Raw genomic sequence first — 17,473 nt, 5'->3', positions numbered from 1 at the left:
AAACAACAAACATACGTTCAGGAGAAATTCAGCCCAACATACCCCGGCAGGCAGTCCCCGCAGACAGCGTCGCTGGTGGCGGAGCAGTTGGCCTTCTGGAAGCGGCTCACCAGGGCACAGTCCAGGCAGGGTTTGCACTTCTGGAAGCCCCAGTCCTCCTTGAACCTGTGTGGCCGGCATGTCACGCACTGAGCATCCTCCCCATAGCCAAAGCCACATTCCTGCAGGGATTAGCAAGCCAGAGAGAGAGAGAGAAAGAGCGATTCAGACACTGCGAGCATGAAAAGGAAAGAGAGCTGGGATGAAACGGAGACCTGGTCTAATAATTACTGAGTGTGGCCTTCCTCAATACAAAGGCAGCCTTTTCAGCAAGTTCAAATGTGCCTCCCGCTGCTAATAATCTCCCTTACGAAGATAAGTATACACTTAGTCATCCACTTTATTCAAGAAGCCACGAGCATTTAAATAACAAAGGCTCCCCAGGCCCCCCACTGCTGCATTATTGCCAGCTTAGGGCAGAATTATGGCACTTTCTTCCTTTTAATGAAACCAGCCATATGAACACGTAGAGGCTCAAATCAGGGACACAGCCAGACACTGATGCACTGAACAAGGGCAATCAAGTAAGAAATATCATAAACGTCCATGCCTGGAAATCTGTGCAGGGTCAGAAAGCTTGGGAATTAGCAGTTTCAAATTGTCTGATGGTAGAAAGGGTCCTATATGCTCCATAAACAAACATCTTGTTCTTGTCTGGATAAACATGTGGGACAGCATAGGGTTTCAGCACCCCGTGGCTTGGACATCAGGAAGGACCGTTTTCTCTAAGGCCAGGGAGAGCAAGTGGCTCCCTGTCTGCCACATGACCATATGCACAGGGCTGAGAATAACCAATTCAGAGGAAAGTGATTTATCATTCAACTACCGCCTGTCTATAAATGATGCACAGATATAATCAAAAAGTTTAAAAACCAAGTTCTAATACACAATCAATTTACAGGATGGATTTCCAGTCTTATAAGTGTGATTCCATTTCTCATACAATTATATATATATTTGCTAATATCTAGTGCATACTAAGTTTATAATGGGCTGGAGCAATAGCACAACGAGTAGGACATTTGCCTTGCACACTGCCAACCTGGGTTCGATTCCTCCATCCCTCTCAGAGAGCCTGGCAAGCTCCCCATGGCGTATTTGATATGCCAAAAACAGTAACAACAAATCTCACAATGGAGACGTTACTGGTGCCCGCTTGAGCAAATAGATGAACAATGGGAGGACAGTGCTACAGTGATACTAAGTTTATGGCACATTTTCTTTTCATTTATTCACAGTAAATATTCTTTTCATTTATTTACTCGATCCCAACAGAGGAAACACCAACATATTTCCACTTCATGGATAGGGGCTCCAGGAATATCTTGGCTGCAGTGACACAGCTAACCTAAGAACTAGGTTTTGAACCTCACAGTTTAATCACCCTGGACTTAGAGCACCAGATCTCTGGGTCTGTGGGAAACTTTACCTGATGTTTACAGAGGATGATGTCTGAAAGGTCACACAGCAAAGGCTAAACACTGATTATCTGTGTTTTGTGAGTGTTTCTAACCATGGTCATAAACATTGATCAAAGGGTTAAAGAAGGGTCAGAACAACAGTACAATGGGTATGGCATTTGCTTTGTATGTGAATGACCAAGGTTCAATCTCCAGCATCCCATATGGTCCCCCACTCACTGCCAGAAGTAATTCCTATAAGCAGAGCCAGGAGTAAGCCCTGAGCATTGACAGGTGTGGCTCAAAAAAACAAACAAAAACCCAAACAAAGCAAAACAAAAAACTCACAAAGGCCTGAGAGAGCTTCATGGGTTGAAGTCAGGCTTTGGTGGTTTGTGGCTGGCACCCATCTGAGACTGGGTTATATGAACCTTGCTGGGACTGACCCCCAAGCATGTAGCCAGGAGTAGTCCTCCAGTACTGCTGAGTATGTGATATTTCCTTTCCACAAAACAACAACATCGACAAAAGACAAGTCAGTAAAACAGTAGGCAGAAGCTTATCAGCTCCAAGATGAAGACCTGTACAGACAATGTGCTGAGCAAGTCCCCTGGAAAATGGATTCCTAGTTTCTGAACATCTCCATGTCCTGTGTAAACTACAGAGGCTGGGATGTGTGCCCAGCTACTTCAATATCCCTGCTTGTCTATAAAATGTATGCGTCTTAAGCCCTTTCTCTCTCTCTCTCTCTCTCTCTCTCTCTCTCTCTCTCTCTCTCTCTCTCTCCACCCACACACACACACACACACACACACACACAAAATCAACTGAGCAGTACTTCTGTGGCCAAGATTGATATAAGAACCAACAAAAAGATACAATTCCATTCACTCAATAAACAGTAAAGGAAATTAATTCATCACCTGTCAATCTACGTTTCTCTCTCTTTCGCTCTTTCTCCCTCTGTCCCTTCCTCCGTTCCTCCCCTCCTCCCTCCCTTCCTTCTTTCCTTCCTTCCTTTCTCCCCCACCCCTTTCTTTCTTTTGGTTTGACACCTGGCAGTGCTCAGCACACCATATGGGAAGCCAGGGGACTGAACATGGATCACAAAACATGGACCAAATGCGAAGTACCCATTGTACTATCAACTCGTTCACTATTTTTGGTGGGTTGGGGGACATACCTAGTGGTGCTCAGGGGTAACTGCTGGCTCTGCACTCAGGAATCTCTCCTGCCAGGCTCTGGGGACCATATGGGATGCTTGGGATTGAACCCGGATGGGCCACATGCAAGGCAAGTGCCTTACCGTTGGTTCTATCTAACTCTGGTCTCTCAACTCATTCATATTTGGAAGGAGCCATGTCCCAGTTCCTCCGCCTGTCCTTCCAAGGTACAGGGATATGCATAACAAAGAGTAGGGGAAGGGGAAAAAAGCAGGGGGAAGATCAGCAGTATTCTAATCCTGAGCACTCTTGACTACTGACAAAATGGGAAACATGTTATTTAAGCAACAAATCCACAAATTAAAAGTTCTTGAAAATGTTACCAAGGAATATTTTAGAGGAACAGTGGCAGAAACAAACACAAAGTGTCTTATCACCTTTATAATTTGGCAACCACAACTTTTGCATACACATACACACACACACATACTCACACACACACATTAATCTGCAAGGAGACTTTATTACTCTACTATTCAGAAAAGCAATACATGCTTTTTATTTATTTCTGGTTTGGGTCATACCTAACAGTGCTCAAGGTTTACCCCTGGCTCTGCGCTCAGGGATCACTCTTGGCAGGGCTCAGGGGACTATATAGGGTGCCAGGGATTGAAAGCAGGATAGCCACATGGAAGAACAAGCACTTTAGCCCCTGTACTACGTCTCCAGCCCGTGTGTGTGTGTGTGTGTGTGTGTGTGTGTGTGTGTGTGTGTATGTGTACACATAATTTTATTTTATTTTTTCAAACAACTTGTCTTGAGATTGGCAGTAGTTCTCTGGGGGAGGTGACCTTGAATTTTCTGGTGTGTTGTACACAGACAATGCGGCTCTGTGAGGGGAAAGAGTGGTACTGTGGCTGAGTCCTTGAGTTGCTGCTAGAGAGTGGTGTAAAGCCGAAGGCTCTGAATCTCTAAAGCAGCCTCCCACTCGATCTGTCCAGATCAAAGTGCGCATGACACTGGGGTGGAAACATCCCTATTCACAGACTCAGCATCTCCCTCTAAGAGGTCCTTGCAAAAGCAACATTTCAAAGCCACACTTTGATCCAAGCAGCTGGGATTTTAAGAGTCTCACTCCAAGTCAGCAAGCACAAAGGACAGGAAAAGGGAGAGGCAGGGAAGAAAAACAGGGCAGGGATAAAGGAGACAGAGAAAGAGGTATTCAGTGAGAGAAAGGTCTGGGAGTCAGTTTCACATGCCAGATTTGCATGAAAGGAAAGTGTGTTTCCCTACACTGGAAGACACTTTTCCCGACACTGAACAGACACTTCCTCTGCGTTGTTCTGGGAACTTGTGGTTCCTTCATCTGTGAAATGGGCATGAAATTTCTGCCCAGCAAAGGTTACTCTGAGGACTAACAGAAGCACATATAAAGTCTCTGAATAAATTCAGCAGATTAGGCATTCATAAAATGAATAATTCCAAAGGTGATATTCTGGATTCTCTGTGACCCAATAAACCAAGACTGCTAAATCAAATATAAGTATAACGTTGGAGAATAAGAGACTCTTCAGACTCCAGTTTTATCTACTTGAAACATCATTCTCCATCTAAAGTACTTCGACTGGATTAAAAAAAAAGAAATTCTTTGAAACAATCAAAATGATCTCCCTTTTGCTTTTTAAATTTCTGGTTTTGGGGACCACACGGGGCAGTGCTCAGGAGACCATATGGGGAACTGGGGATGGAACCTGCACTGCTCAAGCTCAGGCCAAGGGCCCTGCTTGCTATACTATGTCTTGGTCCCTTACTTCCGTTCTAAAAACAGGAGAGGCCAAGAGAGAGGATAGTAGTTAGGGCACATGCTCAGCAGGTGACCCCAGGATCCTGGCATTGCAGGTCTGACCAGCACCACATCCTCGAATCCTTACACTCACCTGCTGGTCTGGTTAACTGAGAGTTGCTGGTGGGGCCCTGGATCTCTTGGGCACCACTTGCAATTCCTCTACTTCTGTTCCCCAAATTTAAACAAGAACATAAATCTCAATCTCTCCTAGTTGGATCAACTACTGTATTTGGTTGTGGTAGGAACAACTATGGCACCTCTAAGGCAGTTTTGGTTTGTAAATGACATACCAATTTGCTTCCTTTCCCCATGCCTGAGATGCTGGATGAACAAACTTGAAACTATAAACAGCTGCTCTGATTCTCTCACTTCTTTTGCAAAAGAACCTACACTTAGCGTTGAGATGAGCCTGGTGCTTGGTTTCAGACACTTGCCTGCACTCCAGCATTTGTACTAGAGAGAGAGAACTGGGACCAACGTGCTGTCTCCATGATGCTGTCTGTGCCCCATCCAGGTCTTTATCATTTGTCAAATGAGTATTTCACAGAGCTACTTTGTTGTCATTTCAGTGTATACCCAACCAAAGAATGTATAGAAAGAAGACAAAAGCCAAGTCCAAGTGCTTTATAATTAGCCTTCACTAACTGGATATTCACTTACTATTTCTTTTTTTGTTTGTTTGTTTTGTGGCCACACCCAGCAGTGCTCAGGGCTTACTCCTGGCTCTGCACTCAGCAATCACTCTAGGTAGAGCTTGGGGGACCATATGACATACTGGGGATCGAACCCAGGTCGACTGCGTGCAAGACTAGTGCCCTACTCATTGTACTATTACTCTGATCTCTAATTAAAATTAAGCTCTACTTTCTGATTAGAGTTTATATGCTTTAGTGACAGCAACAGTCACTTTCTTGAACTGGCATAAATTTAGGTGAGAAGTTGAGATATAACTTTGTATCTATTATTATCACAAAATAATGTCAATATTTATAGAGCATGGACTATATATCACATAATGTCTTGGTAACTTTTATAAAGTCTGATGATTTGGGGGAACTCCACTTAAAAGTTATTTTCACTAATGTGTTTGTCATTGTAAAAAAAATAACACTGAGTAACAGCCCAGTGTTTTTAAGCTCGGAATGATATAGCTTGCAGCTCATAAGAATAGAGAATGGCCATTCTACCACATTGGGTTCAATACAATTTTTTCAAACTAACTAAAAAGTTAGAGAAGGATTTCCAAGGATTTACAGTATAATGTTCATGGCAGAAACGCTTTTAGCACTGATAGTTCTATTTCTAAAGCACCATAAACAGAGAAGCACTGCAGTTATTTGAAATCCAGGTTCCAAAGTAAACAGCGGCAAAGGAACTGAAAGCAAAATCCAACAATCAATTTCTCAGGACGATTGAGGCCACAGAGAGTCTGTGTCTCTTTCACAAGCTGTGTCATTGGGCTGGCCAGAAGCTAATCTTTGCCCTGTTCTATGTTTTAAAGGAAAACACTCCATGCAAGGTATTTGGGGGGCGAGGGGGAGGGGATACACCCGGTGATGCTCAGGGGTTACTCTTGGCTCTACTCTCAGGAATTACTCTGGCAATGCTCGGGGGACCATACGGGATGCCAGGGATTCAACCTAGGTCAGCTGCATGAAAGGCAAGCGACATCCCCTCTGTACTATCTCTCCAGCCCCCCCCCCCCCATGTAATAAACTTTAAAACATCAAACAGTGTACCTTTCTGCCTATCCCTCATTTCAAACTTTACACCTACTCAACACAAATTATGACCAGGATTGGGAATAGTGTGTATGTGTGTGATTGTGTGTCTTATATTACATCAAATGAACAACTCCCTTATTTTGAGGGGATATAGGGGCCACGCCCAATAGTGCCCAGGGCTTACTCCTGTGTTCAGTAGTCACTCAAGGGAATATATGGTGCCAGGGATTTAACTAGGGTCAGCCACATGCAAGGCAAGAACTTTGCCCACTGTATTGCCTTTCCAATCCACCCATGTGAGTATTTTAACACATTGCCGCACCACTGATTTTTTTTTTATTGTACTCAGAGTATCTCAAAATGCTCCATTTCAGTATATGGAGAGAGCACTCCATTCAGTAGTTGAGACTTACTCTCCAAAACTGTTCTGTACCTCCTTATCATTACACCCCAAGTGTTGGGTTAGAGGGTGACCATAAATGTAGGGGGAACCGCACTGGCATTGAGCATGTGATCCACCCCGTGCCGTGCATCTAGCAAGACTGTGTTCTATTACCTATGGATAAAATGTGCCCTAGACAAATCATTTTCCATGGCAGGTTAGCATACAACTGGAAGAAAAAGAAAAGGTATGAATGGATTTGGGGTAAAATAGAACAAAAAGTACTTACAGAAGAGAGTCAGCCACTCTGGTTGTTTTCTGGTTCCTACTGTGTCATACTCTCTCCTTGACCAGACTCTCTACACAGGCTCCTCTGAGTTACTTTTGAATGAGCTGAATTCTTGGGTCTTGTTCTCAAGTGTCCAGTTGGCTGGACTCTCCTGTCACTAGGCTTGGCAGGAACTCTCACTCTCAGTGCCTGATTAGATTTTGCACCCCACCATCCCACCTGGCTCATTTAGAACAATAATCCCGCCAGTTTAGTTTAGGCAGAACCCCCCACTTCCACCCCCCACCGCCACCTCAGGGCAAACTCAATCATTTTCCATCCACTGACCCCATACTGCTCCTTGGCTACAAATCCCCACTGGTCTATGTTGTATCTGGAGTTGGGCCCAGTTCTATACTGAGGTCTCTTTGCCCTGACTGCATTAGTCATGAATAAAATTTGCTTTTGCTGCTTTAAAGACTGCCCTGCCCCAGTTTCCTCTGACACTTTCCAGGTTGTTTTGGGGTTTTCTCTCCCATCATTTCATTAGACCAAGCATGTACTTACATGCCCACATGGGGGATTGGGTGCGCAGGGAGATGAAACAGAGTGGGAGAAGTCTGGGTTTCAAAGTTAGGTGTTTGTATTTTGTTTTTATGGAGAAAATTCGGTCTTTAAATATCAATAGTAGAAATGAACTAAGGCTCCAGAAACAATCCTATTATCTTTCTTTTCAAAACCATGATCTAAAAAGCTTTAAAAAAATACTTTTTTAAAAAGTATTTAAAGACTTTTCTGAATCCCACATAAGGAAGACCCTTTGATTAGCTTAGAGGTGGAAAATTATATGTGAGGAAAAAAAGAAGTTTTTTTTTTTTAAAAAAATTCACTACATTTTTCCTACTTACTTGCAAAAATCATACAAGGGTAACAAAAAGGGTAACAATCCTTGCTATCTGGGAAACCTATCAAGGATGTCATTTTGTTTTAAATGCTTAGTATATGCACCCGACACTGATGAAGATACTTTGCTTGACAAAGCTTTAGTCTGGCTCCTGAATACTCCTCTTGGGCTCATCTTTGCACTTTCCTGTAAACCCAGTTAGGTCCGTTTAAGCAGACACCTGCTTGCCATTTCAGATGGGCTCTCTCACGCCGGACCCCGTCTCAGTGAAGTCTGGTCACCTGAACTGTCTCGGCAGAGATGCTAAGAAGTCTGTTCTGTGGTTAACTCAGAACTCACCCACCTGATATCTCCTCTCAGACCCTTTCCAGCCACTGACCCTCATCTCCACTTGACTGTTCCCAGTCCTGTCCCACACTACAAAATTACAACACACTTATCCTGAAAAGCCCCATGATGCTTACCATCTTTAAAAGTTTCACTGAATTCTCTTTCTTGTTCACAACATACCACAACCCAATGAGCAGTGAGTTTTTGCTGGATGAGCAAACCTTGCTGATGCCATACTTCCTAGGAGTAATTGCTGTTACTTCTACTCTTATTATTCCAGCAAGCAAATGTCTCTAAAGGTCATGGTAAAGGTCTCCCACTTGGTGTGGTCAAATCACTCTTTCTGGTGGGAATGGGAAGGATGGAAAGTGGATGCCAGGGGCCAGGGGTCAGAGGTCATGGGTCAGGGGGAGGTAGAAAGGTGGGGGTGGAGGAGTAGACGGGGATGAGGGGAGACTGGTAGAGGCATGAGCCACCTTTCTGACCTGATGGCAAGGCCAGAGAAGGCTACTTCCCCCAGTCCCCGGCCCCCAGGCTAGGGCAGTGAACACAGTCTCATTTGGCCCAGCCAATCTGAACCCACAGTGGCATTCCAGAAGCAAAATGACTCAAAGTAAACAGTCCTTAGATCCCCGGCACCCTTTTCTCCTCTGCAAATTCAACACTTAACACAACACAAGTGGATCCCAGCTCTGTTTTTTTGAGGAGCAGTTTCCCCAATCACAGGGGAGAGTTTCCAGACCAGCAACTGTCCTGCAAACACTCTTAGGGAGCTCAGGACTAGTGCGCTCTTTATTTGTACAACCAATAAGTTATTAACTTTGAGCCTTTGAACTTTAAAAGTTCACATTTGAACAGAGTCTAAGTTATTTGTGGAGAAAATCTGGAGCACACAAGAAGAAATGACAAATTCAATTTATGTGGCTGATGTTCAGAAATCAGCTTTTTATTTCCTTTAATAAAACTACACCAAAAACACATCCTCACCCCCAGACCTTTGGTTTATGAAAATCTTGAGTTGCTTTTTTTAAAGAAAAATGACAAGCCAGAGCTTGCTAAAACTTGCCAACATGACTGGGCTCAATTAAGTATAATTAAACATAAATAAAGTGAGCAACACTGTAATTAAATGGCAGAAATGAACCTTTTTAGGTTTGCAAATTACATTGATTTTTTTCTTGTGTAACTCTTCAGAAGGATGAGGACTTTTTTTAAAAAAGTAGACATCCTTAAAAATAGGAAATCACACCAAGCCCCAAGTAGAGGCAAGCATGTTGTTATTTACAAGAATTATAATTAAATTTTTTTACATTAGCTAAAGTCATCCCAATAATTGGTTAGGAAAACTGACTTTGAAAACCATGCCAGAGACTTGAAGTCTGTTTCAAGTGGTTCATGCAAAAACTAGTTTCCTGATTTACTGCTGGGAGGCGATCGTGTTAAAAGCACATTGCTGGCATTAATGCTTGCTGAGGGGGAGGGGCTGTAGCTGGGCACGATCTAGACAGGAAGAATGAAGAGCTGAATGTGACCATTTTAGGGAAACAAGAATCTTTCTCTCCTGCCCTCCAATGCCATGTTCACCACCAGCAGGATGACCACATGACACCCCAATACATGTTCATGGCTGAAAGTACCCTCACCCCTCCCCAAGAACCATTGGAACCAGGAAAACTACAACAGTTTGCCTCAGAAATAGGAAAGTGATCTTGTTAAGTTTCTTACTCATAATTCAACCCTGTAGTGGAAGACAGAGAAAAAATAAATACAGCTCAGTGAGGAAAAAACAAAAAGGAACCTGAAAATGAACTCCAAATAGCTCTCAGAACCTGTGACATTCTTCCCCAAAGAAAAGGGCAATGATTTATGCTGAATTATGGTAAAATAAACTGAAATGAGAAGACATGAGACCTGGGGTCTAGGGATGGGGCCTGAGACCACAGCACTAATTTGAGAAAATGTAGAAGCTGAAGAGACACAGAGACATGTGACAGGGAGAGAAGACCCCCAGGCTTCTGGGGCTCTCAGGTAGGGTTAGACCTGCAGGAGATCCCCATGCTTCTGGGGCACTCAGGCAGGGTTAGACCCACAGGAGACCCCCAGGCTTCTGGGGCGTTCAGGCAGGGTTAGACCTGCAGGAGACAACCAGAAGCACATCTCCAGACAGCAATAGGGATGAGAGCATTTTCAGGCACAAAGCAGGCTGACAACGGGGGCACCAGACATGTTTTAGGTCAGAAACAACATGGGCGTTTCTTACAGAATTTGTCCTGAACAAGAATTTCTGGAAAAGTTCATGGATCTACAGCTGCATGGCAAGACTGATTTAATAATTTTTTTTTAAAAAATTGGGGCTGGAAAGATAGTACAGTGGGTATAGTGTCTGCCTTGCACATCATATCATTGACTGGGGTTAGATCCCCAGCATCCCATATGGTTCTCTGGCACTGCCAGGAGTAATTTTTGAGTGCAGAGCCAGGAGTAAACCCTGAGCATCACCCGGTGTGGCCCTAAGACAAACAAAGATTTTGTTAAGGAATGATAGAGCTAAATCTCCAAACCACAGAGTCAACAACACTGAAGCCACGAGACCCAAACCTTAATAACCAAACTTAGAAGGGTGCTTGTCAAGGTGGCAGGCTGGGGAAGGGGGCGTGGAGAGGGAACCTGGGATCACTGGTGGAGGGAAGTTGACACTGGTGGCAGGATCAATGCTGGAACATTGTAAGTCTAAAACCCAATCATGAGTAACTTTGCAAATCGTGATGCTTTCATAAAATAAAATTTTGAAAAAATGGGGAAACTGGAGCAATAGTATAGTAGGCAACTTGCCTTGCACATGGCTGACCTGGGTTCAACCCAGCATTGCATATGGTCCTTCAAGCTCTGCCAGGAGTGATCCCTGAATGCAGAGCCAGGAGCAACTTCTGAGTACCGCTAGTTGCGTACTCCAAACAAACAAACAAAAAACTTGTGAGAGACGGGTTGAGAAAGAGCCTTACTGGCAACAAGCCAGCAGAATAGCAGGTAGTAAATTCACATCCTCAAAGTAGCCAGTTTGCACACTCACAGAAAGGTAGCTGGGAAACTACAGAGAAAAGAAGATAAGCTGTGTTTCTCCAAATGTTCGGTTACAGATTACTGGACTAGAATGAACTAGTGCACTAGAATGAACAATAAAAATTTCTTAGTGGGCTTGTCCCATGAGACATTTTGTTTTATCTGGAAATTCAAAGTACAGCTGAGATTGGGGGAACTGGCAAACTACGGCCTCATCTTTAGATTTTGGCACAAGGTTGGGGCAAGAAAAACTTCACTTATAACCATTTTCTTTGGTCTAGTTCATTATTTCATCAATCATGTAAATAATAAAACCAAATTTAAAAAAGTTTTTTTAAAAAAAATGTAATCCTGATTTTCAACACCACCCACCTTTCAAATGTTTGATAACTCCACTGGCTGTGCTCAGACAGGTGAACACAGGCATCAGGAATGGAATGACATTGGAGCAATGACATGCCATCTCTGCCACCGTGTCCCTACCTAGGAAACAGGAGCAGTTCTCTGCCCTGCTTAAGTCATATCGTTTATGATCTAGTGTGTGAGGGTCACGTGATATCTGGCTCAGTAGAATAAATGTCAGCTACCATCCCTCCTTTGGTTACGTGATAAGCATGCAGAATAACAACTGACATAAAGGAGAGCTAATGCATGTTCCTTCTGTTTTGCTGGGTTTGGGGCCACACCTGGTGGTACTCAGTGTTTACTCCTGGCTCTGTGCTCAGGGGTCACTCCTGGCAGTAGTCTGGAGATAATATAGGATGTTGGGAATCGAACCCGGGTCAATTGTGTACAAGGCAAGCACCTTTCCCTCTGTACTATCCTTTAGGCCCCTGAGATATGTTTGTATATCAAGAGACATTGTTCAGAGAAATAGAACTCACAGCATGCAAGATGAAAGGTGAAGGTGTTTTCAAAGTGGCTGAAGAAGGGAAGAGCACCAGTCAACATAAACGGCCCTGGTGTTGCCAAACCTGAGGCCTCTGCGTGGACTTGTCACTAATGGATAATTGGAAGGAAGTGTGAAGAGGTGGGGAAGCACTGACCACACACCACAGATGTGCCCCAGCACACGCGGTCTTCAGGAATTCCATTCCGGAAGCGTGGCAAGCCCCACCTGTATGTTTTAAGTGGTAGAGATCTAACAATGGGCAAGTGAATCCTGACACCTTAAGGAAAAAGTGGAATTGAAAACCTTCCAAAGAAAATAATAATTAGAATAAAACCACAGATAGAAATTTTAACTATACTGCTTACTCTAAGTCTTTCCAAGCTTTAGTTTTATGACAAAGACGTGTGTGCATGGCTTAAAGAACCTCATGATCCAGAGTGTCATTTAAAGAGACATGGCATTAGAAAATGGACAGAAGTTGTGTTTAATACAGCAAAACACACAAGTGAGTAATACTAGAATAAAGGTTATTTGAAAGTTCTTATGTTGGGAGAAAAATGTACTTTTTGTTGTATTTTTTTTTTTGGACCACACCAACTGGTTCTCATGGCTTACTCCTGGCTCTGTGTTCAGATGTAACTCCTGGCACTGGGAAGTTACAGGGTGGAGGTGTTATGGGGTGCTGGAGATCGAACTCAGGTTTGCCACATGCAAGGCAAACACCTTACCTTCTTTACTATTGCTCCAGGACAACATGTCTTAGAAACTTTATTGTAGAGACCAATAATTTGATTGAACCATTCTACATTTTGTAACTAATTGAAATATATACTATTAATATATTCAAAATAGAGATGAATAAATCTGAGATAGTTGATCTCCTTTGTAGGATATAGTGAGACCAAAAATAGACAGAATTGAACTGCAGGAGATACTCTGGGCAAAAACAAAGTGGGTCTTAGAATATAAATGAGCAATAAAAATGCACATAGGGAACAACTAAATAGATTATACAAGGCAAGCAAAAATGTGCCCAGGAAAGAATAGGATAAACTAGCTTAGGTTCCTCTAGATATAGAGGGCAACATGGGGAATAGGCAACTTGTCACAACTTTGCACTATACTTTAGAGTGCCTGCTGATTGGCTGTGTGAACTATCCTAGTCTCTGCTCTTTATTGAACTTTGATGTGCTTACAAACTGTTCTTAAAGTCTCTGTCAATTGAAACAATAGCTTACATGTTTGGAAACATTAAGTAAATAAATGGCCAACTTGTGTATTCACTTATGACTGTCCAGGTAATCCTAAAGCTTGTATAGTCCTTGTATTCTTATTAGTCTCTAAATATGTTGTTGGTCTTGTTTCCTGGAACTGACCTCTGCTGGAAATAGGTTGAAGGTGCTAATCCTATTGGATTTAGAAACTAACAATGACAAACCCTTGGATCTTGATTACAAAACTGATATTACCAATCAGTCAGTCAGAGGAGAGGGTGAGAAGGAAGAGATGGACTGGAAGAGATGTAGGACAGTGATGGAGGGGCTAGGTTACTTTGGTGGCATTGAAGGTACATCAATGCTACAAAGCATTCTACTCATAAACTATACTAATAATTGTAAAATTAATTAAAAAGTAAATGTATGTGGCTGGAGCAATATTATTGGTGGATAAGGTGCTTGCTTTATATGTGGTCGACCTGAATTCCATCCTCTGCATCCCATATGATCCTCTAAGCACCTCCAGGAGTAATTCCTGAGTGCAGAGCCAGGAGTAACCCCTGAGTGTTACCACAGGGGTGACCCCTCAAAAATACATAAAGGCAAAGGGTCTCAAATACATTTGTTTTGTTAAAAACAAGACCACAGGACCCATGCTGTACTTAGGGTTTACTCCTAGGATCATTCTTTGTTCAAGGATCATTCCCGGTGAGGACTGGGGGCCCCTATGAGATGCTGAGGGTCTAACTGGGGCCAGCAGCATGTAGTCAAGAGCTTAAACCCTCTACTAACTCTCTGGCCCCAAGATGAATGGAGTTAAGGGGCTGGGAAATATGCAGCTATTAGGCAGGATCCTAACCTAGGTTCGAGTCCCAGCAGCACATGGTCTCCTGAGCATGGCAGACAGCAGTCCCGAGCTCCCCAGTTCTGCTGGGTATGGCTCAGCATGGCTGGGGTGATCTGGGCAATCTTCCACAGCACAGGCTTTGGGCAGTGTCCCACCCACTGTCGCTTGTATTGAACCACCAGCTCAGCTGGCCTTCTGGCCACTGCTTGGGAAGCCCCTGAAGCCCCACACCCACACCCAAGAAATAATTAGAATTGGCAAGATCTACATCTTCTACTCTAATTCTCCAGAAAATATTCTGAGGTTGTATTCTCTAGATTCAAAGAATCAATTTAGAGAGCTATTTCTTATAAAGCTATTTACTCAGCGAAGTTGAGTGAGTTGGTGAAATTTCGTTCAAATTTTCACAGAAATTTAGGAATATAACTTTTGGCTGATAGAAACATCATCTATTTTCCATTTGGGTACTACAATATTTTGGATGACTTTGTTCATTGATCCTAAGGCATGTATACCTAGAGGAAGAATCTCTTACATTCATAGAGTAAAACCTGTATCCGAGCAATTAATTTCTTACAGGGATATAAAAATCAATTAAGATGCTACAGTTAACTAAATAACAGAGTTCAAATGTCAGCCCATTTCTATCCAAATGTAACTTCCCAAATACTGAGGCCACATTTAAACCCCAACGACCAGAAAGGAGCTCTCTTCCAGGAATCACTTGTGTAATGCATAATTATTTGTTTCCTGCTGTTTGTAAGTCTGTAGCACTGTAGCACTGTCCTCCGCTTGTTCACTGATTTGCTCAAGCAGGCCCAGTAACATCTCCATTGTGAGACTTGTTGTTACTGTGTTTGGCATATGGAATATGTCACAGGTAGCTTGCCAGGCTTTGCCCTGCGGGTGAGATACTCATGGTAGCTTGCCGGGCTCTTTGAGAAAGGTGGAGGAATCGAACCCGGGTTGCCCAGTTTGGCTGCGTGCCAGGCAAACGCCCAACCCACTGTGCTATGGCTCCATTGATCAAAATTTTATGAATGACAAAACTCAATTTTCAATAATGGCAATCTCTAGAGGAAAAGGATTTCTCTTTCAAGTCACTTTAAATAAAGAGAAAAATCTTTTGTCCCTTTTCTAGTAGGAAGACTTTGATGCTTTATCTAGAACAAAGCCTACATCAATTCTCAACAACTAGCAACATCATCAAAAGGTGAGAAAGTAAAGCAAAGGGTGTCAAACTCTGGACATTCACCTTGACAAAAAAATAAAGGCCCCAAGAACATCCAAGATTCTGAAATATGCACTGCTAGGACATTTGGTTTCTTAACAAAGAGTGGTTAAAATGAAGATATTCATATAAAGTGTTCCTGAATAAAGCAGACAATCAGCAAAGGGAGATTAACAACACTTGTGTCGCCTAAGGAATACTCAAAACTGCATTGGGAAAGAAAGGCTGCCCAAAATAGACAGTGTTTAACAAAAAGTACTGAAAAGGGAATCATGCAATAATTTGGACACAAACAGCCAAGAATTCTGCCATAGAGTCTAAGTATTAGTTAGAAGTTAACTATAAAGACCCAGTTGAAAAGAATACATTTTAGAACACAAAAGTTCAACATGACTATGCATCAGCATTTACCTTAGACAGTTCCATGCCTGGTCCACATTGCTTGCAGAGGACACAATTTCCAGAACGATCTCTGAATTCCTGTTGTCTACAGTCTACTGTTTCACAGATCCCTTGACATGCCTTAAAAAAAAGTTTCGGAAAATTTTACCTTGAAGTAAGCTACTTTTAATTTTTATAAGAAAGAAATAATTTTACCAATTTTACCAATATTACTCAATATTATACTTCATCTCAGTAAGACCAAGTTTCACTTTCAAAGAAAAATGACTTTCTCAATAGGAGAGTGGAATTAAAAAATAAGTAAGTCAGATTCTTCTCCAGAGTCACTGCCTGGGGTGGATTTCTTGGAATTAATCATACTCACATACTTTTCTTAGTATCCAGAGAGAGAAATGATATGGGAACTTAAAGCAATCATGCCCGGACCCTTTTTTACCTTGAAAATATATATTAATATACATTAAAATATGTATACATATTCCAATGTGATGACTGAGTTAAATAGGGAATAAACTGGTACTATGATCAAAATTCTGCTATTACCCATTATGCACTCCGTGCCACCCAGTCTTTGATGAGGAAATTTCTACCTTTCTTGGGTGAACTACATTTACTTAGAAGGCATCTTTTGACAGTCAAGAAATCAATAGATTTTTTAGTGAAAACTGAAAACTTTTCCCTCTAAGATCAGGCAGAAGACAAGATTGCAAAAAAAAAAGAGAAATCAATAGATTTTTGACAATGATGAAGATAACTATAGTGGTCAAACCCTCTGGGTTCTTTCCCAATAAAAAGTGCTATAAAAAAAACCACCTTTCTTACTGATTATCATATGACCACGTGAGCAGGGTCCAACAATATACTTTGTTATATAGAATAGGACGTTAATGGAAAGATTATTTACTCTGGCAAAACCAAAAGTTTTAAGTCTTTTTAAGGACCAAAGAGATAGTACAGCAGGGAAGACTCTTGCCTTGCACACAGCTAACCTGTGTTTGATTCCTGGCACTGCATATGGTCCCCTGAGCCCTGCCAGGAGCAATCACCAAGCACAGAGTCAGAGGTAGGCCCTGAGTTCACCCAGGTGTGGCACCGAACTTTCCCCAACCCTCAGAAAAAAAGAAACAAAAAAATGCAGGGCATTGAAAAATTTTTCCCAGAACAGTAAGTTCACCATCATCATCTATAACCATGTGTTTGCCTGTTTATAAATGGACAGTATTTCAAATAACTTCATCTGTGTGTCTTGTTTGCTTGTTTTCGCAGCCACACCCAGCAGTGTTCAGGGGTCTGTGTTCTGATGGAAATGGAACCTGGACCTTTCACATGCAGAATGTGAAAGAATCAATTCAATCCCTTTTTCTTTTACATATTTTCCAAGAAGTTTTTTGCACAGAGAGTGGTCGTTCAGGTAAATAATTATTTTTATGCTTGCAAGTCATGGTTACAAGATTTTATCTCCAGCAGCCCCCTGAGCATTGCCCCAACCCACTTTTTGTTTTGGTTGGTGCGGGTATAGTTTGCATTTATTTATTTATTTTTTGGTTTTGAGGTCACACCTAGTATTGCTCAGGGCTTACTTCTAGCTCTGTGCCCCTAAATCAACTTTTAAAATTAAATATATACAGTTAATATACATTAGCTATATATATGTTGTATATTAACTATATATGCACATCCATCCATCCATCCATCCATCCATCCATCC

The 17,473-nt window shown here is 42.3% G+C and overlaps 1 protein-coding gene across 1 annotated transcript in view; it reads right to left on the bottom strand.

The window, feature by feature from the left end:
• The window catches only part of TNFRSF19 (TNF receptor superfamily member 19), a 99,762-nt gene that overhangs the window by 62,364 nt on the left and 19,925 nt on the right, over positions 1 to 17,473 (bottom strand). Inside the window, exons 3-4 of the mRNA XM_056132815.1 lie at positions 15,775 to 15,885; positions 43 to 221 (exon numbers count right to left, since the gene is read on the bottom strand). Coding sequence (XP_055988790.1) covers positions 43 to 221; positions 15,775 to 15,885 — 290 coding nt within the window. The remainder of the gene's footprint in view (positions 1 to 42; positions 222 to 15,774; positions 15,886 to 17,473) is intronic.

This window comes from Sorex fumeus, unplaced genomic scaffold (assembly GCF_029834395.1).
Source record: "Sorex fumeus unplaced genomic scaffold, SorFum_2.1 ptg000095l, whole genome shotgun sequence".
NCBI classification, from domain to species: Eukaryota; Metazoa; Chordata; class Mammalia; order Eulipotyphla; family Soricidae; genus Sorex; species Sorex fumeus.
Note: the sequence above shows the minus strand (reverse complement) of the source record. Positions and strands in the feature narration are given on the sequence as shown.